This window comes from Peromyscus californicus, unplaced genomic scaffold (genome assembly GCF_007827085.1).
Source record: "Peromyscus californicus insignis strain IS unplaced genomic scaffold, ASM782708v3 Scaffold_4__1_contigs__length_199733344, whole genome shotgun sequence".
NCBI classification, from domain to species: Eukaryota; Metazoa; Chordata; class Mammalia; order Rodentia; family Cricetidae; genus Peromyscus; species Peromyscus californicus.
Window position 1 is genome coordinate 146,733,918 of NW_026294562.1, and position 25,599 is coordinate 146,759,516.

General features: G+C 38.1%; 1 protein-coding gene across 3 annotated transcripts in view; it reads right to left on the reverse strand.

Moving 5' to 3' along the window:
- Nucleotides 1-25,599, reverse strand: part of Luzp2 (leucine zipper protein 2) — a 358,969-nt gene that overhangs the window by 137,532 nt on the left and 195,838 nt on the right. For all 3 annotated transcript variants that reach the window (XM_052760867.1, XM_052760870.1, XM_052760869.1), the window contains exon 5: nt 14,994-15,056. In XM_052760867.1, the coding sequence (XP_052616827.1) occupies nt 14,994-15,056 (63 nt within the window). The remainder of the gene's footprint in view (nt 1-14,993; nt 15,057-25,599) is intronic.

Below are 25,599 nucleotides of genomic sequence, written 5' to 3' on the forward strand. Positions count from 1 at the left end.
ACACACATTATATTGACACACAAATATATACACAGCATGTAGACACCATACAAATATATATACTCACACATATAGATCAAACACACACACTGTACATACACACATAGCACACAAAAATACACACAAATGTACCACATACACAAACACACACACGTACATATATATACAAACACCACACACATATATATACTATACACACACATATCACACACATACCAAAAACATATACATATATTACAAACATATATACACACACTAAACCACCCCATGTATACATATGTATCAAATATATTACACACACACACACGCACACATATACATACAACACATACATACACACAGACATGAGTGTATATTTATCAAAATTATAGTTAATTTCTTTTATAATAGGAAAAGAGTATTAATTTAAAATATATTTTGGGTTATAATTAAAATGACCTCATTCCCAGAAAGCTACTTGTGAAGTCAGGCATAAAGACACAAGCCTGTAATCCTTTCAATAAGGAGGCTGAGGCAGGAGGCTTTGGATTTGCAGGCCTGCTTGTGATATACAGTGATAGTATGTCTCAAGAAACTACAAGCTCAATGTTAACTGCAGTGGGCTACAAGAATATATTATAGAGATTCAGCTGTAGATTAAAGCTATACCTAGAAAAGTCAAGGCATTTTTCTACAGGAAGCCATTTATCAAGGAATATTTGGTGTTACTCAGTTTTTGATATATCAGCTGTCTTCTGCTACGAAATTCTTGCATGCTCATATACTACCAGGCCATATGGAAAACAGTTAAGCTTCTTATACTTACTGCTGATCCACTAGGTAACACCCCTACAGTGCCTAAGAGATAGGCGGACTGTAGATGCATAGCCTTGTTCCTGTGAAAATGAAGGTCAGACCATCCCCTTCCTTCAGGCCTAGTAGTGTTGCAGAGATATTGACTCAGGAGAATAGGGATTTTTGCAGAACCAGGTACAGTAAAGGACTGGAGCGGAATTCCAGAGGCAGGCAGAGAGCCATGTCTGGAGGTGAGGGGAGAAAGGAGGATTTCTGTAGATGGTAGACAAAGCTGCGTGGCTAGGGAGAAGAGAAGAAGGCAGAGTTTCTCAGAGCATGGGTAAGGAGCAAGGAAGGAAAGATGGAGGATAAAGGAACAAAGGACGAAGATGAGGTTAAAAGCATAGGAGCTTAGTTAGGACTATTACAGGGCAGGCCCAGTAAGTACAGAGAGGCGCTATATGTGAGGATGGAGCTGAAGCTCTATAGATAGAATTTTGTCTTAGAGAAATAAAGTAAACGGACAAAAGAGCAAGGTGTACATAGATTCTTTTCCTTCAGATAACCCCATGTCAGACGTAGCATCTTCCCCAGGACCCTGGGAGGAATGTTCTCAGGGCAGGCCCCTAAGAAAATTCCGTTAGTTAACTCTGTAGTTGCCTCTCTGGCCTTGTCCATTTTCTCCCTCCTCACTTCAAAAACTGCTGTGTTATTTTCACACCTCGTATTTCTCTCACACTCTGAAGAACTCACCAACTCCAAAAAAATATGAATTCTCCTTGTAGCTGATGTCCTTGGAATTGCTGGTAGCAGGCTTAGGCGAGGTGTTAAAAAGAGAGAAGAGCTGGGATGCTAACACATCTGGCAGCTCCAGAAGGAAATTAGCTCGGTGGCCATTTCTGACACACCATTAAACACCAGTTCATTTACGCAGAGGTTCTACAAGGCACAACAGTCATTTCTCACACTCCATTGGAAGCCGAGGAAAATAAAAATGCCCAAGCTAGAACACATCCATCTCTGTTTGTTCACTTAGCTGTTTCTTCAAGTACGATTTTCATATTGGAAAAACTTCTTTGAAAGCTGTTGAGAATCAGACGTCCTATAACTAATAGCTCTCATCCAAACAGGCCTGTATGTGGAAAGCCTGCCCTCCAGCTATTGTTCAGCTCTGGAGATGTTCTCTTACTGCAGGGCCTTGGAGATTAATATTTTCTCTATCGTAGAGATCTGACTTAGCTATTTTTTCTAGAGGGAATGCAATGACTGCAAACCAATTATTTTTTTCTCTTATCTCAAATTAGGCCACAGTACCTCTGAATTGGTACATTATTTCTAAGAAATATTAAAAAATAAAACCATTTCTTAGGCAAGGTCACCTCTCCTAAGCTCTGGCCCTGTTTCCTTTACACAATGGTCGACTGGCATGTGTAGGAATTTAAGGACTCTCTTCTTTCCTTTGATTTATTTTTTGGTGGAAATTCCTACCCATATCTGGCTGTGCCTACTCACATCTTCAAGTTTATATACAAGCTTGGCAGATAGAGAGACTTTGCCTCATTTAATGGTGCTGTAAAATTTCATTGGATGAAAAATTCACATCAAAAAACAAGTTTATAGATCAGAGTTCTAGAATGTCAGAGTTTGGAGAGCTTGCTGGTAGAATACATCTCTCCAGGTTTTCCATGCTGTGAAATCCCCTTGTGGAAGTAAGGAAAAAAGAAACATAGAAGGAAAGATAGAAAGAAGGAAGAAAGGAAGGGAGGAAGGAAGGGAAAAAAGAAACAGGAGAGTGAGAGAGATATTTCAGCTTAATCTCCTTCCCAACAGCCATGCAATGTTCATTATGGAGAGCACCAGGACATTAACTCAGGTCCCCACACTGCTGCTCCAGGGAACAAGTCTCCAACTCCTGCATTTAGGGAGACACATAAAACCATGAAAAGGGTAAAAGTTTTAACATGTCATGTAAAGTTTCTTTTCTGGTCCTGCCATTTTGTGTTTGTATCTATATAGGCATCCCCCTTAGACTTAGGGGCTACACACACACACACACACACACACACACACACATACACACACACACACACACTCACACACTCACACATGCATGCATGCACGCACAGACCTATCTTGTCTTCCAGCTCTGTTTTTCATATGCTTTATTCTATTGGTGAGGTTTTCCAATGAGGTTTTTAACTTGGTTTATTGGGTTTGTAAATTTCAACACCATTTCAGTTTGAGTTTTGTTGGTTGATGTTTTTTGTTAAATTCTATTTTCACATCTTAGATTGACTTCCTCATGTCATTCAGCTCTGTGCTTTTGTTCCCTTGAAATATGTCCATGTTGTCTGTATGAGCAAATACTGTCCAATGGTTAGTGAATCTCCTGCTGATCTTCTCTTCTGTTGCCTTGTGGTGTGGCTATCCTCTTCCCATTGTCCTACCAGTAGCTGGGACAGAAGGTCTTGCGAAGGTGAAGTCAGGAGGCCTCTAGGATCAGGAGGTGCAGGGCCTACCTGGTAGCACTGGGAAAGAGATCCCACTGTAGTGGGTGGTTTATATGATGGCAAAGAGTGGAAGTAGTCTACAGTGTAGATTTGGAAGATCCCAGAGGAGCTGGGCAGCATGACAACACACTTCAAAGAGAGAATGAGTTGAAGGGTGGAAAACTGCTAGGAGGAATTCAGTGTGAGACAGGAGGGATTGAAAAGCAGAGGTGATTCTCCGTTTTCACAAAGCTCCAGGAATTTGAACAGTTTCCCCAAGGGCTGATTCCAAGTGAGTACTATCTAATATCTGGAGATTGGATACATATGTGTATGCACATGTATACACATAATATATATGTAGATACACAAATACATATTTCAAAAATACTATATAAATAAGTAATAAAGACAAAACCCTGGACTTCTCGGGAGTGCACACTTCTAGGGGTAGCTGCATGAGGTGCAAGAAGCCTTGCTCCCTATGATAGCATTCACTGTCACTGTTTCAGAGGAAGATTCTCTCAGTGACTATGAACTTGATTTGGGGCTTCAGACAAGACTCTGCTGTTGTGATAAACCTATCAGAGATTCTCTTTCCTCACTGCTGGATAATATGTTCGATTTTGACATGAAAAACACCAGCACTTTACCTTTGTGAGAGAGAGTCAATGGAAGCTTATAAAGGATGGGAGAAATGATGCTTAAGGAAATGTATCAAGGCTAAGAGCACACAGGCATGGGGTGCCCTGGGATTCATTGTCACTGCCTTGGGAATAGAAAGGAAATCCTCAAAAATTTCTTTGCTATAAAGCAAGAAATTTTACCAGATATAAATATTTGTAATAAGGAAATTGATGAGAATTCTAAAGTTATGAACAAAATAGAGAGCAAAAATAAAATGGACATGACTGATTTTTATACCCATTTGGGGACTATGACATTAAAAAATACTTTGTATTATTGGACAGAGAGAGTTCTGCATCTGTTTTTATGAAGTCCATGCTATGTTGTACTGCTCCACAAGGCAGTGAGCTAGGTGTAACTGTGATATGAGAATACATGTGAGGAGTTCTTCATGCACAAAATGCTCTTTCTATAAAATAGCTCATTTGAGATTGTGAATATCAGTTTTAGATGCCAAACGAAAAGCATAATGTAGTAAGACGTCTTTCTAAAAATAGAAATAGAAAAACAATAGTGGAAATGGAAGTGTTTCTTTTCTTTACCTGTGTCTTTTGTAACTTATACATACACATGGAGAGAGAGAGAGAGAGAGAGAGAGAGAAGGGGAGCATTTTAGGAGCATTTTGGTTCCCAGGGGCTAGGGACTGATGAAGAAACTTGCTCTATCCTGTGTGTGTGTGTGTGTGTGTGTGTGTGTGTGTGTGTGTGTGTGTGTGTGTGTTGAAACTATCAAATGTAAGGGAAAAATAAAGATAGACCATTGTTTTGAAACACTAATTGGAATAGATTTATCCTATTTTCATAATGATAAAATAGTCAGGCATCAGTACATGTTTAAATTTCTCTGAGGTTAAGATAAATCTATAATTATCTCACTAACAAAACAAACTATGAACTAATTTAAAATGTTCTAACTGAAAGAGAGAGAGGAAAAGAAGGTGAGGCAACACAAAGAGAAAGAGTAATTCAGTGTCTTGTTGAGTTAAGAAAATGGAGGCATTTACAAAGAAGGTTAGGATGACATCTCAGAAAGGCCTCCTGACTGTGTGTCACTGATTCCCTAAGACTGAGCTCAGAAGGACCTCCTGACTGTGTGTCACTGATTGCTGATGACTGAGCTCAGAAGAACCTCCTGACTGTGTCACTGATCTGTGATGACTGAGCTCAGAAGAACCTCCTGACTGTGTCATACTGATTCCTGATGACTGGGGTCAGAAGAACCTCCTGACTGTGTCACGTTGATCTGTGATGACTGAGCTCAGAAGGGCCTTGTTGATTTTGTGTCACACTGACCTGTGGACTGTGGTTTTGGATTCTGAATAACCAGGAGGAAGAAAGTTGAATGGAAGCATTGACCACATGGGTATTTTATCACAAATCATGGGCATATTTACTGTTCAGCATTCTTTCTTTGTGAGATCAAAGAATAAAGTATGTGACCCCTATTACACATTATTCTATTACTATGTTAGTTTACTGGCTTTATGGGTTTTTTTTTCCCCACACTAGACAAAGATTTCACAGAAGGCTTGAGGGAATATTTTCAAATCATTGCCTCCTTATATAGGTTTGTGCTCAAGACTCTAGAAAACTGTGATAAATGCATGTGTATTGTACCAAAATCTTTAAGTTTTATCCTGAGGAAGTAGAATGCTTGCTAGCATTTCAGCTCAGTCTCACAATTAATAACAGTACACAGAATTGGCCATTGTTTTGTGGCTCTTTGTTGAATACTGAAGAAAATCTCTCCCGAGGAGAAAGCTCGGGAGACTCAGAGAGCTCATAAAACTCACGAGCCAAAGAAAGTGCCATGCCGTGGTTTTGTGAACAGCACACAGGGAATAAGCGACTCCCAAAGAATAGGAAAACTCGGCGGAGCGTCCCCAATGGTGGTCAGGGAACGCTGGCTCTTGTGAGTCCTTACTCACGTTGGCTTGAGCTTTTTGAATGATGAATCAGCCTAAGCCACAAATTCCTCTATGAAGAACTCCTGCCCTATGGTCATGGAAGCAACCTAGATATAACCATTGATTCCCCAAGTTGGATCTAAACACAGTCATTTCTTTTCCCTGTCCTTGTCCTGTCTTACTGGGGTGAATTGTAATAGACTCCCCAGGAAACATGTTATGTCAGAACCATATAGCACACTTAAATTATTCACACTAACAACAGCCAGTTTATTATGTCAATTCTATCCCTCCCTAGTGATTTTTCTGCTGTTACTTATAAAATAACCAAAATTGGTGCCTTAGTCACTGTTCTATTGCTGTGAAGAGACACCATGACCATGGCAACTCTTATAAAGGAGTTCCATTTAACTGGAACTTGCTTACAGTTTCAGAGGATTGTCATCATGGTGGAGAGCATGGTGGCATGAAGGCAGGCATGGTACCAGAGAAGGAGCTGAGAGTTCTACATCAAGAACCACAAGCAGCAGGAAAAAAGAGAGCAAAACACTGGGACTGACTTGGGCTTTTGAAACCCTAAAGCCCACCCCCAGTGACACACTTTCTCAAACAAGGCCACACCTCTTTATTCCTCTCAACTAGTACCACTTCCTGATGACCAAGCATTCAAATATATGAGCCCATGGTGGGGGGCATTCTTATTCAAACCACCACATTCCACTCATTAGCCCCATAGGCTTGTGGCCATATCTTAATGCAAAAATACACTCAGTCCAACTTCAAAAGTCTCCATAGTCTATCACAGTCTCAACACTGTTTAAAAGTCCAAACTTTATCCTGATGGCATTGAGAGCTGCAGTGTGTCACACAGTATATCCTTTTGTCCAATAAGCTCTACTTGTTCATTGCAATGAGTCATTGGTCTGGCTCAAGGCATCTGGTCTCTGGTACACCATCATCGCTGGATCCTCAATGAAACTCCTCTAGGATATCTTGCAGCCACCGTAAGTCACGGAGTTCCAAAGTCATGGAGACCCTGCTGTTATCATTCCATAGGACCAGTCCCTGTATGAACTCCAGAAGGTCCTAGATGGGGTAGATGTTAGGGTGGGCCACCCCCTGGCCTGGCTATGGGCATGGGTCAGTTCAGGCCACTGGGGCTGCCCCACTCAGGTGAGGGATGGAGCTAGCTCCCCCATGCTCATGCCATCAAGGTCAGTTCTTCCTCACTCATGGCCAAATGGAGAGGTGTTGGAGAGACAGGAAAGATGGAGGAGCGAAGAGGTTTTTAGTTTTGTTTATTTTTTTATTTGTTTTTCTTTGCTTGTATTGTTTTCAATCTTCTTTTGGGGGTGAGGACTCGAGGATATGGAGGAACTGGGAGATGAGTGGAATTAAAGTGCATGATGTGAAATTCCCAAAGATTCAACAAAGAAATTATGTTAAAAAACAAAACAAAACAAAAAACAAAAATAAAAGTCCAAAATTCAAAGTCTTTTCTGAGATTCAAGGCAATCTTAACTGCAACACCTTGTAAAATCAAAATCAAAGAGTAGATCATATACTTCCAACATACAATGGCACAGAATGTGAACTACCATTCCAAAAGGGAGGAAAGGGAGCATAGTGAAGAAATACTGGACCAAAGCAAGACTAAAAACCAGCTGGGCAAACTCCAACACTGCATCTCCATGTCTGATGACCAAATGCTCTTCAGATCTCCAGCTCTTTTCAGCTTTGTTGACCTCAACACAGCTCTTTCTCTTGGGCTGGTTCCACTTACTGTCAGCAGCTTTCCTTGGCAAGTATCCCAAGGAAAGCTTGGGGTCTTCAACAAAATCGAGGCTTCACTTTTATAGCTTCACACAAGGGCCTCTCTGAGCCCCTATGTAGGGACATTGCTGACCTGGCCTCAGTGGCTTTCCTTAGTCATGGAGGAAGTTTCCACAACCACTGTCTTGTATCCTTGACTCTAAAGCCAGAACCGTGAAGCTGAAACTGTCAGGTTCTTCTGCTTGCTGGGGCTGGAACATGGCCCCCTCATTCAAATACATTTTTATCAGCTTTCTGTTTTCTATGGTGTCTTTCACTGCATAAGCTTTTCTTTAATGCCTTTTTACTTTTCTTTAATTTCTTTTCACAAGTTGGAAGCTTAGCTGGGCAAGGGTCTTGCACTGAAGTCACCATTCCCTTTAGCATCAGGCCTTTCTTTAAACCTTTTATCCTCTTGAGCACTGGGTTTAGCTCATTACATCTGCTTATGCTCCCTTTCTCCTCCAACTGTACATTTTGTATTTTTCCTTGCTCACCTTGCTCCTTTTCATTGTAGATATGTATAAGAGTGACCACTAATAACCACATGACACATTCAATACCAGGCAGTCTTGAAATGGCCTTTGCTGATGCTATTAATCAAAAACTCTTCAATTTAGTCTCAGACAGATTTTTAGGACAAGGGCAGAAAGCCAAAATATCACAAGGGTGGTCTCTAGGCTACCTACTAGTATTATTCTCCTCTGAAATACCCTGAGCTGGGCCATCATTATCTATATCACTCTCAGCATCACTATCTTCTATGTTCAGTCTAATATGGCTCATTAAGCACCCATCAAAACATTCAACTACTTTCCTAATCCAAAGTCTCAAAGTCCACATTCTGCAACAAGAAGCATGGTCAGGCTGTCACAGCAATATTTTGCTTTCTGGTACCAACTGGGGTTTCAAAAGCCCCAGCCAGGCCCAGTGTCTAGCTCTTTCTTCTGTAGCCTATGGATCTGGGTGTAACTCCCAGTTACTTCTCCAGCAGCTTATCTGCCTGCATGTGGCCATGCTCCCTACTAAGATGACAATGGACTAAACCTCTGCAACTGTAAGCAATCCCCAATTAAATGCTTTTTTTTTTTTTATTAAGAATTGCTTTGGTCATGGTGTCTCTTCATAGCAATAGAATGCTGATGAAGATAGTAGCTAACAATAGAAATGTGTTATGTGGTCCTAGAAAGAAACAAGACAAAATTTAGAAATCATTTGGGCAAAATCACAGAGTTTGAGATCCATCCAGAGATCCCAGAGTGAATCTGTCCCTTGCCTCTTCCAAGAGGCGAGCTTCCTCCAGAGCTTCCCAAGGTAGACTTGCTCCTTGTCTCTTTTATCTTCTTGAGCTGTTGGCAGTCCTTGGCTCTAGCTCAAGTTTTTCTGTCTTCCAATCTCCCAACCTCTCTTGCTTCCTCTTCATACAGCGTCTTACCCTGTGCAGGAGTCAGATCTCTCTCTCTCTTTCTCTCTCTATCCTCTCTCACACTCTTACCCTACTCTGTTCATTTTGTATGTGTGTATGTGCAGGGGTGCTCACATGCCATGACTCGCTTGTGTGGGTCAGGGAACAACTCTTTAGAGGGGATTCTTCCCTTTCAGCATTATTCCCTTCCATTTCTATTGTGGGTCCATGGCTAGAACTCCATCATCAGGCACGAAGGTGCCTTTATCTGTGGAGTTTATCTTTCAGGTCCTCTGTTTCTTTATCATAAAGACTTTTGTGAGTAATTTGAATCACTCTCAGTGTCATCCAGGATAATCTCATCATCTTAAAATTCTTAATTATTACATGAAAAAATATTTTTAAAGCTAACTGTGGCATTCTGTTTGGGACCATGTTTTAGGCAAATGTGTGTATTACTAGGCAAGTTTTAAGTAAAGAGTATACTAATAAGTGTAAATCTATACAATCACATTTTACATTAATTAGTAAAGAAAAAGGAAGGGAACAATGGTAGTTGTCTTTATAACTGCACAATTTTACCCTCAAAAGAACTGTGTGGCTGGCATTGGTGTCTCTGTTTAAGTAACATTTAATTACTGAAACTGAAATAGATATATTAGAGTATAAACAATTAGGATGGTAGATGGTGAGAAATGTTAAACAGATAGATGACAGATATAGAAAGGTAGATAGATTGATAGAGATAGACAGACAGATAGATGATACATGGAACTACTATGCCTTTTTATTCCTAAGTTCGGACCTTTTTTCCCCTTCCAAGTACTGATAGTTCACACTATCTTGAAGACGGAACATGGAGTTTATACTTCTAAGTAATTGTTTAAAAACATTTCCAATATTGTGTACTAACTGGAGATAAATCAGAAACCTGTACAGATTTGTAAAAAAATAATTAATACCTTAGTACCATAAATACATGTTAAATGATGAAATCATGGAAGTGGCTTGACTGATACCCATAAGTGCAGATGGTTCACTTTTCTAAGATATCTACAAAGGACAGGGCAGGTAATGTTGACATTTATTTTATAACAGTACAAAGAAACACAAGCACTTCTTGAATATTCAGAAAATCTTCAGGTAAATCCAAACACCATTTAGAGTAATCTAGACCACTGCTTGTTAGACTCATGGGCACTCAGGAATTCACACTGAGTTTGTTTACCACTCAGAGATCACCAACCAAGTTACATATTCTTGTTTCTATAAACTAAATGTCTAAAATTACTGACTCTTACAGCTGAAATTTAAGGAATCATGAGGATTTTAAAATCCAAATCCCTTATATTACTAGTTAAATTCACAGGTGAAAATGACTGAGTCACTGATGTTGGCAAAATTCTCTCCTGACTTGGAGATGTGGCTTAGTACACAGACAATGTATCATCTGAATTCTTTTCCTAGCATTCACAGTGAGTGGCTCACAACCACCTATGGCCTCTATGGGAACCTGCATTTATCATACACACACACACACACACACACACACACACACACACCCCACAAAAATAAATGTAAATCTCTAGAGCAATCCACTTTTGGGAACCTCAACCCACATCAAGCTTTTTTTCCCCCCATGTTTCCTGCTTTACTTCCTCCTTCTTTCTCTTCCATCCTTTATTTTTATTTCCTGTTTTTCTTTTTTATATTTTTTGCTTTTTCAGTGTCGTGCATCACTAGCTGAATGTAAGAGTTGTCTCTCTTTGATATAAAAAAAGACAGGAGTAGATTTTAGTATCAGCGATTAACATGAACTTTGCTGATTATCCATGATATCAAGCTACTCTATATGTCTGAAATTTATTTCATTATTTATCTACTTGTATGTGTATTTGTATGTCACATATATGCATTTGAGAAATGTGAAAAGACATAATCCTCATAATTTCATTACTATGAGATATTGAAAGTGGCTCATTCCACTCAAATTATGAAAAATACAGTCTAGTAAAGGAATATTTATCATTACTCAATGAACATTTATCAAATGTCTAATATGGTCCAGAAAATGCATGGAGAATATATTGCTGAAAAATTAGTCTTCATCTTGTAATTTGAAAAATAATCAATATTTTTATTGTTAATATAATTGCACTACAGACTTAATATATATTAATAGGTAGATTTTTATGCAATGTGCCCTCTACTACTGCAAAGCGTAGAATGAGAATGAACAAGTAGATCAGTGGCTACATAATCCAAGCCAGAAACATTAACTGCTGTGAGGAGTCAAACAGTGAGATAGGAGGATGTCTGATATGCATGAATTTTATGAGACTGCAAATTGTCTTAAATGGGAACTTCATAGACTTTCATTTAGGTATAGTACAGAGGAATGATTTTCGTGACGCTGAAATAATGACCTTTTGGGGTCACTGCTTTTCACTACGGGTGCTCTGAAATATGTGTATATTTTGTAATCTTTTAGCTTCTTCCTCTAACATTTCACCCATGGAGTCCATTCATCCGTCCTGTTATGTAAGAAACACTCCTTTTTGCTTCTTAGATTTTCTGAAATTTCTCATGAGTGTCCTTTTCTAAAATCTCTAGTAATCTGTAACTTCTTAACTCTCCTGGATTTAGTCCGTGTGCTTGAATAAAGACTAAATGAGGCTCTACTAAGAGAGTAAAACCGTGACAAGCTGAGGCACAAAAGCTGTGTGGGCCCGTAGAGCAGTGATGGCACTGGCTCTGGGATGCACAGAGCTGGGGAGATGGTAAGCACGTGCAAGGGAGGAAGGAAACCTGGACAGTTAAAATGACAGCAGCTCTCCATCTCTCTCAAAACGCAGAGGTGGAGGGGACTGTTTAGTGTCATGTCAGAAATGTTTTCTGCCACCATTGTTGTGGAGATGATGAATAGAGGAAAGAAATAAACAACAGAGAGAGAGAGAGAGAGAGAGAGAGAGAGAGAGAGAGAGAGAGAGAGCAGACTCCTAATATAGAATGAGAAGGAAGTCTAGATGAGGGAGCAATGCTAGTAAAGACAGTACTTCAGTGTATTCTGCTTGACTTGGCTATCACAAATTATTAAACTATGATGTTACACTCTACGGTCTGGAGTTTACCATAGGAAAGCATTTGGAAGGCAGGAGGTAATAGAAGTGTCAGTGTTTTCCAAGATATATATATATATAAATTGCTCTGGTATCTTCTTTAGTGAACCCTCCTTTCTCAAGGGAAATCTATTTGGTTTCAGTTGAAGGAACCCTAAACAACCTAAGGACAGCTATGTGAAGAAGACATGACTAACTAAACTACCCATTTCCCTGGCTGCAGTGATTGCTGTAGGCATGTCAGTAATTTAGAATCATCTCTGGAGATTTCTGGTAGAGCAAGCCAAGGGAATTCTCATTAGTCCCTGTTTCTGTGATGGGGGGATGTGAATTGGATGACTGGGACTTTTGTTTGCTTTATAGAAAGACTCATGAGGATATGAATGATGTCTGTGAATACAGGGTAGAGGCCAAGTAGACTTTGTATTTTTATTTATGGAGTTTTATTGCTTAAACCACTACTTGAGTTAATTACCTCAAAACCTAATAACAATGATGATTGTACTTGCTTACTTTTGTTGGGGGCTTAACAAGTTCCACATGTCTCTAACATGTATTGTTTTCATATGTTCCAAAATGCCAACAGTTCCAAGTATATGAATGGTAAAGTGACTTTAACAAACGCCACAAAAACAAGAATTCACATTTACTTTTCTATGAAGAATACGGGCATAATCTTCCATCAGATAAGAAAAAAATGGTGCAAATATGACTGTGAACACAGATGAATTCCCAATCTGAGAGATTCTAAGATTCCACAAGTGCAAGTATCTCACCAGTATTCTCAGTAGTAATTCACACAGTAGAGTTAGTTGTTTATAACATGAAAAAAAGGGATGTCCAAGGCAGACTGTAAACTGCCCTGAGAGAATGAGTATCTCTACAATGAGAGAGCCTTACCTCTGAAATGCCAAATCAAAACACTGTGCCCTTGCTGAATGGACAGTTCTTTTTAATGGTTGTATATGATAGAGGCAGTTTTCATATTTACTTTTCTGGCTATTACACTTTGGCCATTTCAATCACATCGACTTTACAATGGACATTTCCAGCCCTGACTCAGAGAGTAAAATGCATTCTTTGCTAGTTTGCTTGCTTGAAATTGCACCCAGAAACAACAAACCACCAAAATTAACCACTTTTTTTTACATGAATAAGTAACTAAAAATCATTTTACCCACAAGAAATAAAGCATTTCTTTCCTGGTGGTTGGTGGACGTGTCTAAGTTAAAATTCCTTATTCCTCCCCAAAGACACCCAGACTTACAGTCAATAATATTTCTGATCCTTACCTATTAAAAGTTGCTAAGATACTTGTGTCAATCTACCAAAATACCAAAACTAGTAGAATGGTTTGCATCCTGTATTCACATCTACTTGGAAACTCAGAAAGTGAACTGATTTAGAACTAGGATTTTTACACATGTAATCACAACCAAACAATGTCATAACAGAGTAGAGTGGGTACTAAAGTTAGTAATAGATTTTTTTATACGAAAAGGAGATGGCATATAGTGACCTTAGACACAGAGGTGAGTCGCTATGAAGACACAAGTGGGAACTGGAGTGGTACTCCCCTAAGTCAGAGAGTGGTACTACCCCAAGGCAGCAAACACCAGGAGGAAAAAGGGAAGGATAATGTCCCAAACCTTCAGACAGAGCTGAGCTACGCTGATTTTATTTCTGACATGTTGCCTCCAGATCTTTGAGACAGCTAAGTTCTGCCATGCTGAGCTGCTTGGTCATTGGTACTTTCCCCAGTAGCTCTAGGGATTTATGTGGATGATTCATATTGTGCTTTAAATGTTAGGTACAAAGTTGTGCATAATAATGGTCTGCTTGAAAGTCATCTCAAGAAAGGCAAGTCACCAGGAATAAAGTTAGAACGTTGTGAGGAAATATTAATAAAATATCCCAAGCACATCTTGGACTCAGGGTGTATGCGAGGCAAAACTTACCACCTATTCATCTACGGGCAGTGTGGGAATCCATTAGGAATAGTGACCTGAAGCACTCCATTACATTATGAAATACCTTATCCCCTCCACTGCACTGTGTTCACTGAGGCAAGAAGATGGAATGATTACCTTAGAGAGATTTACAGCCACATATTTGCAGAGCTGAACTGAAAAGGGTTTTCTTTTTAATTTACTAGAGTTTTCTCTACAATAGTGTTCGTTGGCTTTAGTTCTTTTGCTGCTTCATTCATAGACTCCTTTTTTATATGCCTTATCATTTTATTCTTTTTTATTAAGAAATTTTTTTCATTCATTTTACACAGCAGTCAAAGATCCCCCTCTTCCCTCCTCCAGCCCTCCCAGCCTCCCCCTTGCCCCCCTCCCCGCAAGAAGGCAAGGCCCTCCCATGGGGAGGCTCATCCAGTAGAGGCAAGCCCAAGCCCTTCCCCATGCTTTCAAGAAACTTAAACCTGCTTGTTTACAAAGTAAATATCTACATGTATTCTTTCTTATCATTGCAGAAACATCAGATGTTAACCTTTAACATGGTCTTCTCTGCATGTAGAGAATGACAAATTTAAAAAAATCAGATTTAATAGTCAAACCTAGAGATAGTTTCCAATTATCTTGCAAAATAAAAATCAAAGAAATGAAGTCCTTTGTATTTCCTAAGCTCATTGCAGCTCTGAGACAGTGACTCTTATTGTCGCTTTTCTTCTCCATTACTAGGCTACCGAAGCTCAACTCAGCATTGAAATTCTGCAAACTTCTGGTAAAGTCCTATGTGCACTTGTTGTGTATTCTTCGGTTAATGTACAATTATCCTGTAACATGAAAATTACCTCATTCTGTAAGTCACGGATCATCTTGCTCTTTCTTTCCACTTCAGTCTTCAAAAAATTAATCTGAAAACAAATAGAATATTATGGATACACATTCTCAATATATTACCATGTTTTTTTTTTACTTTATATCATTTCGAGGTATACTGAAATTATTATAGTTTTAAATGTAAATATTGAAAAAGAAAGGATTAAAAGTATTCATTAATCGGAACCTTAATTTCCTTGGTCTTTGTTCAATTTGTTCATTATATATATATTATTATGAAAATAGTGTTCATTATATTAAAATGCGTAGGTTCTCAAGAGCATAATCATAATTTATATTAGTGAAATGTATTCATGTTCATTTTATTTAATACCAATTAATCTACATTTGTTTTTTTAATTAATTATGGAACTAATAAATTTGAGTTACTGAAAACAAAAAAAATTAATCAAGGTGATAAAGATCACAGTAACTGATATAACTCCAAATACAGTGCATTTAAGTAATTTGGGATCTTACAAAGAGGCACAAGGACAGTGGTCAGCTCTACCATCTACATCCATCCTTTCATGGTAGCTTCCATTATCATTATTTCTCAGTTGTATGCATGAGAAATCCACAACCCAGTACAAATTACCCCAGATTTTGACTCCAAAATACAACAGAATCTACAGTCTTTTCTATGCTGTTTCAACTAAGGCACCCAGAGAGAGCCAGCTGCTCTGTAGCTCAGGTGGGTAGAAGATGTTGTTGACTACCATTTAGGATGTGGAAGTCAAATGATGTACTAAGATGATTAGCAAGAAGAGAATAGCAGATTTCAGAGACATGGAATGAAGCCAGCGTATGTGGATATCTGAGTCATATAGGTAGAGAGGTAGAATGATTCCGAATGGAGTCTCTAATGTCTTTAAGAGCTACAACAGCTTTACTACTTTATAGAAGACCCATAGCACCTGACTCCTGATCTTTGCTTTCCATAAAGGGCTGCTGGATCCTTACATTACCTGAAAGTGCCCCATCCTTAAGACAATCCATGAATATAACAGCTTCATCTGTTACTGAAAACTCAAGCCAAACCATTTGATAGTAATGACATATATAAAACAGGAAATGCTTAAAAACTACTGGGTCTATTGTTTTGGTCATTAATTCTCCAGGTAAATTTGAACTACGGAGATGCTTATGTCAAGGAAATACCACTAACCACACTCACTGCCCCATTAGGTAGAGAATTCAAGACCATGGGTAAACCAAAATGATTACCTGGAAGAGCATGATGCTATTTAAAACTTATATGTCTGCAGAACCAGGGCATGACTTCTGATGGACAGATTTCATAGTTTATATGTAAGTATTTTGTTGGCAACAAAAACTTTAAATCATGAAATAGTTGAAGCAATCTTAATTTCATACATAATCTGCACCGATGCCAACCTTCATTTATTGATACTATTCAGTGCATTTGCATTGCTAAAATTCACATTTATTACAAATATACTGAAATAGATTTCAGTATCAGGCCTGTAATTCTTTAAATACTCCATACAGCCATAAAATCTTGAGAATATGAAACTCAAATATATTCAGAATATTGAAAAATATTAGCATTTTGAGATCACTGGCTTAGAATCCCAGCAGGATTTAACTTCCCCACAGAAATAAGCATTCCTAGTATTTACTTCAATAATGGTTTTCAGAGACAAAAATACCAAGTAGTTGCTGTGATCAAAGCATGGAGATGAGTGATTCTTTATGCTTGATGAGAAGAAAAGCTTTGAGGCGTCTTGCTTTAGAATTATGTCTCATCCAGGACAAGTCAAGCCATAAAAGTTAACAGGAGTCATGAAATGCATCCAAACGCTATTAATATCTTTAATTATCATGGTCACACCTGCTAGTTTGTTATCCCTGCTGTCTGCCAGGCTTTGCAGGGCAAACCCAAAGCTGAATAATTTCCCAATGCAACATACATGTAGAGATAAAAACAAATCTTCCTGTCTTTATAAAAATCATGTTGGAACATGATTATATCAAGGAGGATCTACTACTCATATAACACAAATTTTCAGAAATATGTTTTCTTTCACATTTTATAATTTAATAAACAATTTTTTTATTGTGTTTCATAGAATTTTATTTTGGACCAGGAAAAAATTCACTTACTGTAACAATTTTTTAGGAGAAGTGTAAAATCTTTCATTTGAATAAAAAAGTCACAATTCAAAATTCAATCAACGTCATTATAAAAGTGTATCTTCTCTTTAAATATCAAATGTTTAACTAAATTTATAGACTCAAATGTATTTCCCCATCAGAATGAGGGCAAGACAATTATAAAAAAATTATAAAGTTCTTGTCACAACTTTAATTACTACAGAAATATTAAAGGCAAAATAATTAGTGAATGATTTACAGCAGTAGAAATGTCCAACATACAAATGTGTTCAATGTTTAGCATAGAATATTTATGTAGAAAGAAAATTACCAAACTGCTCTGTTTGAGGTTTATCAATTTGTTCCTTCCATGTTTCCACAAACGATAGCACTTTACTCACTTAAAAGATGAAAAATTTGCATTGTGTGTTTGTCCCACATTTTCTTTCTTGGTCTGTTTACAAACACTGGGTACTTGCATGGTCTTCTGTGACAGGACTTCAGGGAACACGGGAGTGAGGAAAGCTCTTTGACGTATGCGTTTCATTTCCTTAGCATGCTTTCTGGGATGGTTAATCTTCATTTTCAGCTTTATTAGATTTAGATAACTCAGGGGAAATACCCAGAAGCCTGTCTGTAAGGGAATTTCCAGAGAGGTTTTATTGAGAAGGTACAACCCCACCTGAAGGTGGGTTGCACTACCCTAAGAGTTGAATGACTGAAGAAGAAATGAAACACAAATGGCTGAGAAGTACTTACAGAAATGTTCAACTCCTTAGTCAACAGGGAAATGAAAATCAAAATTATTTTGAGATTCTGTCTTGCACCAGTCAGAATGGCCAAGGTCAATAAAACAAATGACAGGTAACGATGGCAAAGTGTGGAGTAAGGGACAAACATTGCTGGTGGGAGTGCAAACTTGGATACTCATTATGGAAATCAGTAGGGAGGTTGCTCAGGAAGATAGGAATTGATTTTCCTTAAGGTGGACTGTACCACTCTTGGGAATATTCTCAAAGGACTCTACATCCTACTACAGAGACACTAGTTCACCAGTGTTCTCTATTCATAATAGCCAGAAATTAGAAACAGCCTAGATGTCCATTGGTGAAAGAATTGATAAAGAAAATGTACATTTATACAACAGTATATCACTCAACTGTTAAAAAATGAAATCATGAATTCCTCGGGTAAATGGATGGAGTTAGAAAAAAAACATCATCTCGAGTTAGGCAACCCAGACCCCAAATGACAACATGGTATATATTTACTTATATGTGGATGGTAGCTGCTAAGTCTTTAAGCAAGTTACAATCCATATCATTACAAAGGTTAGGTATAGAGTTAGGAACTGGCATGCCAGGGGTGGGGAGAGGGTTGGATTACCTTAGGAAGGTCCTATAGAATAGAGAGTTATGGAAGGATGTTGGTGGGGGTGGGGGTAGGGGTGAGGTTGCTGGAACAATAGGAACAAACAGGAAGGAGTAGGAAGGAGGTCAGTGAGGAAAGAAATAGGGTGAGGGCCAGCAAAAACTGAGGGCCATTTGAGGGGTCATATGGGAACCTAACACAGCAGAAGCTTCCTAAAACACATATGAAGGTGATCTAAATGGAATAGCCAAATAATGGGGGAGATGGCACCCCAACTGAACATCTCTTGTCACCAAATGAAACCTCCAGTTCCAGGAATGGGTGACATCTAACAGAATTCATGGCCAAAGGGCTCCATGGGGACTCCCAAACAACCCAGGCTATTGCCAAGGCTGTTGGTTGCTCTCCACAAGCTGATGGTTAGGCCTGTTGCTGAAGACAACACCTACACAAATCATTAGACATGGAGAAGTCGAACTGGTGCCTACACAAAGCCTTCATCCCTACTGACCAGTGTTCGTGGCTCTTGAAGGTACTCTGCGCACTTCCAAAGGAGAAAGGTAAACACTAATCCAGCTACAAAACCTTAGATCTGCAAGGATGACCTCCCTGCAAGAAGTGCTAGTGCAATAGTGGCACAAAGCCTTTGGGACCAACCAACCAATACCTGACTGGATTGAAGGTCCACTTCACGAAGTGGAACCCATGCCTGACACTGCTTGTGTGGCCACCAACCTGAGACTAGATAGATAGGCCAGAGACGTTAAGGGAAAACAAAATACTACAGTTATGCTGAAGGAACAAAGCAGGACAATGTCTCCTAACAACATTCTGCTCTACTCAGATCAGTGTCATCCTCTGCCATCATCAAAGAAGCTTCCCGCTACGGTAGATACAGATCAGTACAGAGACCCACTGCTGGGCAAGTGTAGAGAGACCATCCTAAATGGGATGTCTCCATCAATTTCCCCTTTTCAGGGCTCAAGAAAGCCTCTGAGGAGGCAGAAAGATTTTAAGAGCTGGAAGGGGTGGAGGGCACCAAGGAAATAAGGCCTCCTAAATGACAGCAGGACAGTGTAAATATGAAGTTACAGAGACGGTGGCAGCATGCACAGGGCCTGCACAGGTCTTGGCTAGATGGGGTCCTAGTGCTGAGAGGGGAAGTGGACATAAGCCCACATCCTTAAACCAGAAGCTGTCTCCAATTGATAACCGCTTACAAATGAAAAATTAGTTTCCGCCCACAGTCTCACCGCATATACAAACCGCTCGGAAGGCCAGGCCCAATGCCCACCAGTAGATGGCCAACACAATGTGAACTCAGTGACACTTTTGAAGGTTCTTTACTCATAATACTTTGTCAGGGCTTTTGTTGCTTTCTTGTTTTGAACCTTACAGGTCCTTTGGGTATATATTATGGTTTTTGGGTTTTGTGTTTTTATGTGATTTCTGCATGTGCAAATAAACGTGCTTATCTCTGTATCTATATGTGTTTCTTGAGGTTTATGACTCTTTTTGCTTCTGTTTTTGTTTGTGTTTTTGTCCTATTCCAGATTATTTGTTTATATTTTGTCTAATTATATTTTTATTATTCTTCTGGATGCCTCTTTGTATCCCAGTGACAGAGAGAAAGAAAGGCTATAGATTTGGGTGGTGGGGAAGTGGGAAGGATCTGGGACGGGTTAGGGGAGGGCAAACCATAGTGAGGTTATAGTGTATTAAAAATATCTATTTTCAATGAAAATAAAAAGCCAAGCTGACAAGCTCTTAGTGAAAATACACTATGGCCAGGTTCATCATGATCCCGTTACCATATCTGGAGGTTCTCTTACTTCTAAGTGCCATAATGGATGGACTGCTAATCAAAACCCCCTTCTCTCCTTAAAGTGCTTTTTATCAGCTATGTTGAAACAGCAACAAGAAAAGTAACTAATACACATTATCAGTGTCAGGATTGGTGGATCATGGGTACTAACTCCCTTCTCACGAGGGACCTCTACAAGGCTTACCATTATCTGAACTGATTTACATCCCCAGCAAAAGTACACATGTATCTTTATGATGCAAGGAAGTAAGTAGTTGTCTGGAGATGCCAGAGCTCATTTTAAGCACTTTATTATACTTCATCAGTCTGTGCATCTAAATTTATATAAATATCATGTTGTTTTGACACAATATCATTGGAGAACAGTCTACATTAAGATATAATGCTTCCAGTTTGGGGTGTGTGTGTGTGTGTGTGTGTGTGTGTGTGTGTGTGTGTGTGTGTTAATTGTTGCTTTTTTTCTTTTGTTGAAAATATTTTTTTTCATATAGTATTTTCTAATTATGTTTTCCCCTCTGGTAGGATTTGTTGCAGGAGGCAGAGGTAGGAGGATCACGAATTGCTTTGTTTTTTTAATCTAGATAAGATTAGGTAGGGAATTTTCTTTTTCTGGTTTTTTTTTTTTGTAGATCTTTGAAGATTATCATAGGCATTTTGGTAGAGATCTCACTGAATCTGTGCTTCTCATTGGGCAATGGAAAAGTTTTCACATTGTTAAGTCTTTCCTCCATGAACATGGGAGGCATTTCCATTTTGTGTGTGTGTGTGTGTGTGTGTGTGTGTGTGTGTGTGTGTGTGTGTGTATGTGTGTGTTATGTGTATGTGGTGTGTGTGTGTATGTGTGTGTGTGTGTGGTGTGTGTATGATGTGTGGGATGCGTGTGGTGTGTGTGTGTGCATGTGGTGTGTGTGTGTATGTATGTATGATGTGTGTGGTGTGTGTGTGCATGTGGTGTGTGTGGTGTGTGTGTATGTATGATGTGTGTGCATGTGGTGTGTGTGGTGTGTGTGTGTGTGTATGTGTGATGTGTGTGGTATATGTGTGTGAGTGTCTATGTGTGGTGTGTGTGTAATGTGTGTGTGTGGTGTGTGTGTAATGTGTATGTGTGGTGTGTGTGCATGTGGTATGTGTGTGTGTGTGATGTGTATGCTTCTTAAACTTATCTAACTAGTGTTTTTATTATTTTTATGATAGGTATATTTCCTCTATCTTGTTAAATGCATTTTTATGTATCTGTATCCGTTATAAAACATACTGAACTGATATCCATGTTAGCTAATTCACTATTAGGACATGAGACCACTATTCACATTTGCATGTGAGTTTTGTACCTTTAAGCACTGAGGAATTCAATCATGACTTAAAGGGTCTTTCTGGTAAAGATTTTTGGGGTTTTGATATATTTGATCATGGCATCTGCAAAAGTGATGATTTGAATTTCATTTTCCCAATTTGGATGTCTTTTCTTCCTTTCTCCTGCTTGATTACTTTGAAGAGGACTTCCTGTATGATGTTGAATAAAAGCTGTGAAAATTAGCATTCTCTTCTTGCTCCAAGTGTCAGAAAGCTTTTAACTTTTCCATATTAAAAATATTAACTTTTTGATTTTGTAAGTGATCTTTACATTAAGATACACTTCTTTTTTTTCCTAATTTGTTCAGCTTTTTTCATGAAGTGACTACATTTTACCAAGGGCCTCTTGTGCATCTGTTGACCACGCATCCTTTGTCTTTCATATTATAGATATAGTATGCTTCTGATATTAACGTAAATATTTGAACCATCCTTGAATTCCTTTTATGAATTCACACTTTCCATCATAAGTAATCTTTTCTATAATTTGTTGATTTACTAAGTTAGATATCATTTTGTTGAATCTAACTTCAACACTGTTCATGAAGATAATTGCTTGTCATTTTGCCCCTGGTGTCCTTATCCGGCATTGTTGAACACATTTGTAAAAATTCCATTGTTATTAATTTTTTGCTTTTTAGAAAAACAAATGAATTGTTATTAGTTCTTTTTATTAACAAACAAATTTAAAGCAATCTCTTTAGCACTAAGCATTTCTTTGCAAACTATTATTTTTTATTTGTATTTCTCATTAATATAAATTATACTGAGAAATAATGTCTGTATTTTTCAAAATTAAGGAATGATTTATCCATTTTAAATGAATTACATTATTATAATGAATTAGAATAACTTTCAATATAGTACTAGTATTTTTGAATATATAGAATCACTTATGTATCATTATATGTTTTATTTCTGTAATATATAACATTTTTTTATCTGTTCAGAAACTTTATTGGAGATTTCTTGCATATTTGTAATAGTTTACACTATTGATAGCATTTTAAAAATATTTGCTCATTTGCTTTGCATTGTTCTTACTTATAGATTGATGGGTTATGAAGCTGCATGTGTGAAGTTTTCCTGCTTAGGGCAGAGTAGTGTATGATGATTTCAGTTTTTCCTGGGTTTACAAAGCTGTTGTTAGTAATGCCTTTGTTCTGTAAAGTTTTTTTTTTTTAGAAAACATTAGTATCTTGACAATTGTTTTCCTTAAATATTATTTTGTATTAATCTTCCTAGTTTTCTCAGGATCAATAGTAATATTTTCAATTTTCAAATTTAAAATTTTTATGTATGTTTTCCAACTTTTTTTTTATTTTGTCCCCTTTTAAGATTTTGTGTCAATATAGTTAAACTATTTTAATTCATCGTGGTTTCTAATACATGAGAATTTTTGGTTAGTTTGGAAGCTTGCTTGCTTTTCTCTTTGTATTTAGTAGTCTCCTAGTTCTGTAGTCATGTGAGTGTGAATAGCACAGCTCCTGCAGATATTTGATCACCCCTCCCCCACCTGTCCCGGGATGTTCCAAGTTGTCAGTTCCCATGGATTCATTTGCGCAAAGAGTTCCCACTATGGAAATCTGATGTCTGCACCAAAAGTTACTAAATTATACTTGCTGTTATCCCCACCGCTTTCCTTTCATCTCCTTCTTATCTCTTTGCAGGGAAGATCAAAGAAAACCAAGAGAGCCCTTTCTTTTTTGCACCTAGAGTCACCTCAGGAAAGGCTTTCTTTGAAGTTGGTCACTTGGAATCTTTGCTTTACTCTATGAGCTGCTCTTTTAGTAATGCATATATTTTATGATTTTTGCCATCACATTGGGGAATGGATGTGCACAATTTTTTTTTAACTTCAATTCAGGAATGAAGCAAATCATATGGTACTTCTTCATATCATCTCTTAAAACTAGCAATTTAAATAGAATGATTACACAATTTATGTTGAAAATTGTTTTTCTACATTATGAAATTCCAACATATATAATGCATAAATGGCATGTATTTTATGCTGTAATATAGAAATTATATTATATATAAATTATATATAAATATAGGAAAACATGTGACTTTAAAAATATTTAAAACAATTATAGTAAATAACAGTAATAGCCTATCTGTAGGCAAGAAAATACAAAGCATTACCAAATTAAATTGTCTTGTAATTATTAATGAGAATGAAGTTTCAAATGTTCAGTCAGAGCTCATTCTTAGATGGTACAGGAGCTATAACTGGAGCCTATAACAGGAGCGTTTGTGACTCTGAACCTTGGATCTCACACAGCTCTTTGTCAGTGGCTGGAAATCCATGTATAGTATCCAGATTGTGTAGCTAAATGGTTTTGATTAGTAATGACTTAGAGTTGAAGCATTAGAACATCCCTAATGATTAAGAAAGACTACATTATTTGAATCTTCCCTTGTCAGATATTAATCCTATGTCATCCTTGATAATGCTTCCTGTGACGTTAGCGGGCGGTAGTGGCGATGAGAGCCTACAATTTTGAAGTTAGTTACAATTCATCATCCCTAGTACCGTGTGTGCACAGAATCATAATTACCAATGAACAGCTTTATAAGTAGTCAGTAGGAGAGCCCGAGGAAAATGAAATGACCATATATGAATATGGAATTAAAATAGTGGGCAGAGAAGGAAGGACAAAGTATCACTTTCATGTCTACTATACCCTATATGATATCTATAATTACACCTTTAATTATAATAATATTATATTTCCATATAATAAATACCATATTTTAATAATATATATTATTGTTATTTTAAGAATAATAATAATCCTTAATATTTTAATGTGATACAATGTCTTAATTGGATAAACTGGGAGAACTTGTTCAAGTCCATAGAATACCTGCTCCACTAGCAGTTATCCTCGGAATAGCGTGCTAAGTCAGTCCCCCAAGTGGGTTTAGGCTTAGTAGAAATGCTAGGAGGGAGGGGATAGGAGTGCTAAGGCTCTAAGGGAAATCCACAAGAAGGGTACTGAAAGCATGCTGGGTGGAACACAGGGGCCATACTGTGTATCCATGACATTTCCACAATTGGATAGTCTATCTTTGGCCTGTGCTCTTTCAAGAGTGACAGTGTTCTCCTTGGAACTCGTCTGCATAAAGTGTGGGAGCTGCTGTGGTATGTGCCTTGGCTGTTCTGTCCACTAGCAATGTAAAGCAAGCCAGGAATTTACCTCCTGTGAGTTACAGCTTCTTAGGAAACAATCAATAAAACAATATGACTTTATTTCAAGGGTCTGAGAAAAGAGTGAATAGAGTATGTCTGTTCTCAAGGCCATCATTTTTATTTTCAGATTAAATTTGCCAAGATAAATTCAAATGAAGTCTGCTTGGACAAAGCGGAAATGAGATTGCAGACAGAGCCAGCCAGCATTTTAAGTCAGGTATTGAGGGAAGGGCTGGATAGGAAGGTGCTAAAAACTGTCCATTCTTTTACAAAACATTTGGCATCCCTACTGCCAAACACTAGAACATCCTACATAAAATCACTGAGTGTTTTCATGCCGTCTGAGTATGTGCCATCTTGACAGATGGAAGAATAATGAGAACTCCTTAACAGGAAACAGTCCTAACACAGCAAAGCCGACCATCATTATGAGGAAGGCTGCCCTTAAGAGTCAGCTATCTTGGATGACAAACTGAACTGAGACTCAGAAGCAAAACTCCACACTCCAATCAAAGTTGTTAGAAGCTTTGTAAATAAAAGGCTCACTACAGTGTTTAGAGAGCCTGGGATTCCAGTAATTGACCAAGATGGATGGATACCTGCATTCATCTTGTTTCTAGTTTCTAAAACTGAGGCTTTATTTTATTGGTGCTCCAGAAGAGTCTGTTCCAATAACCACGTGCTGGAGCAGCCTCATTCTGATTAGCTCGAT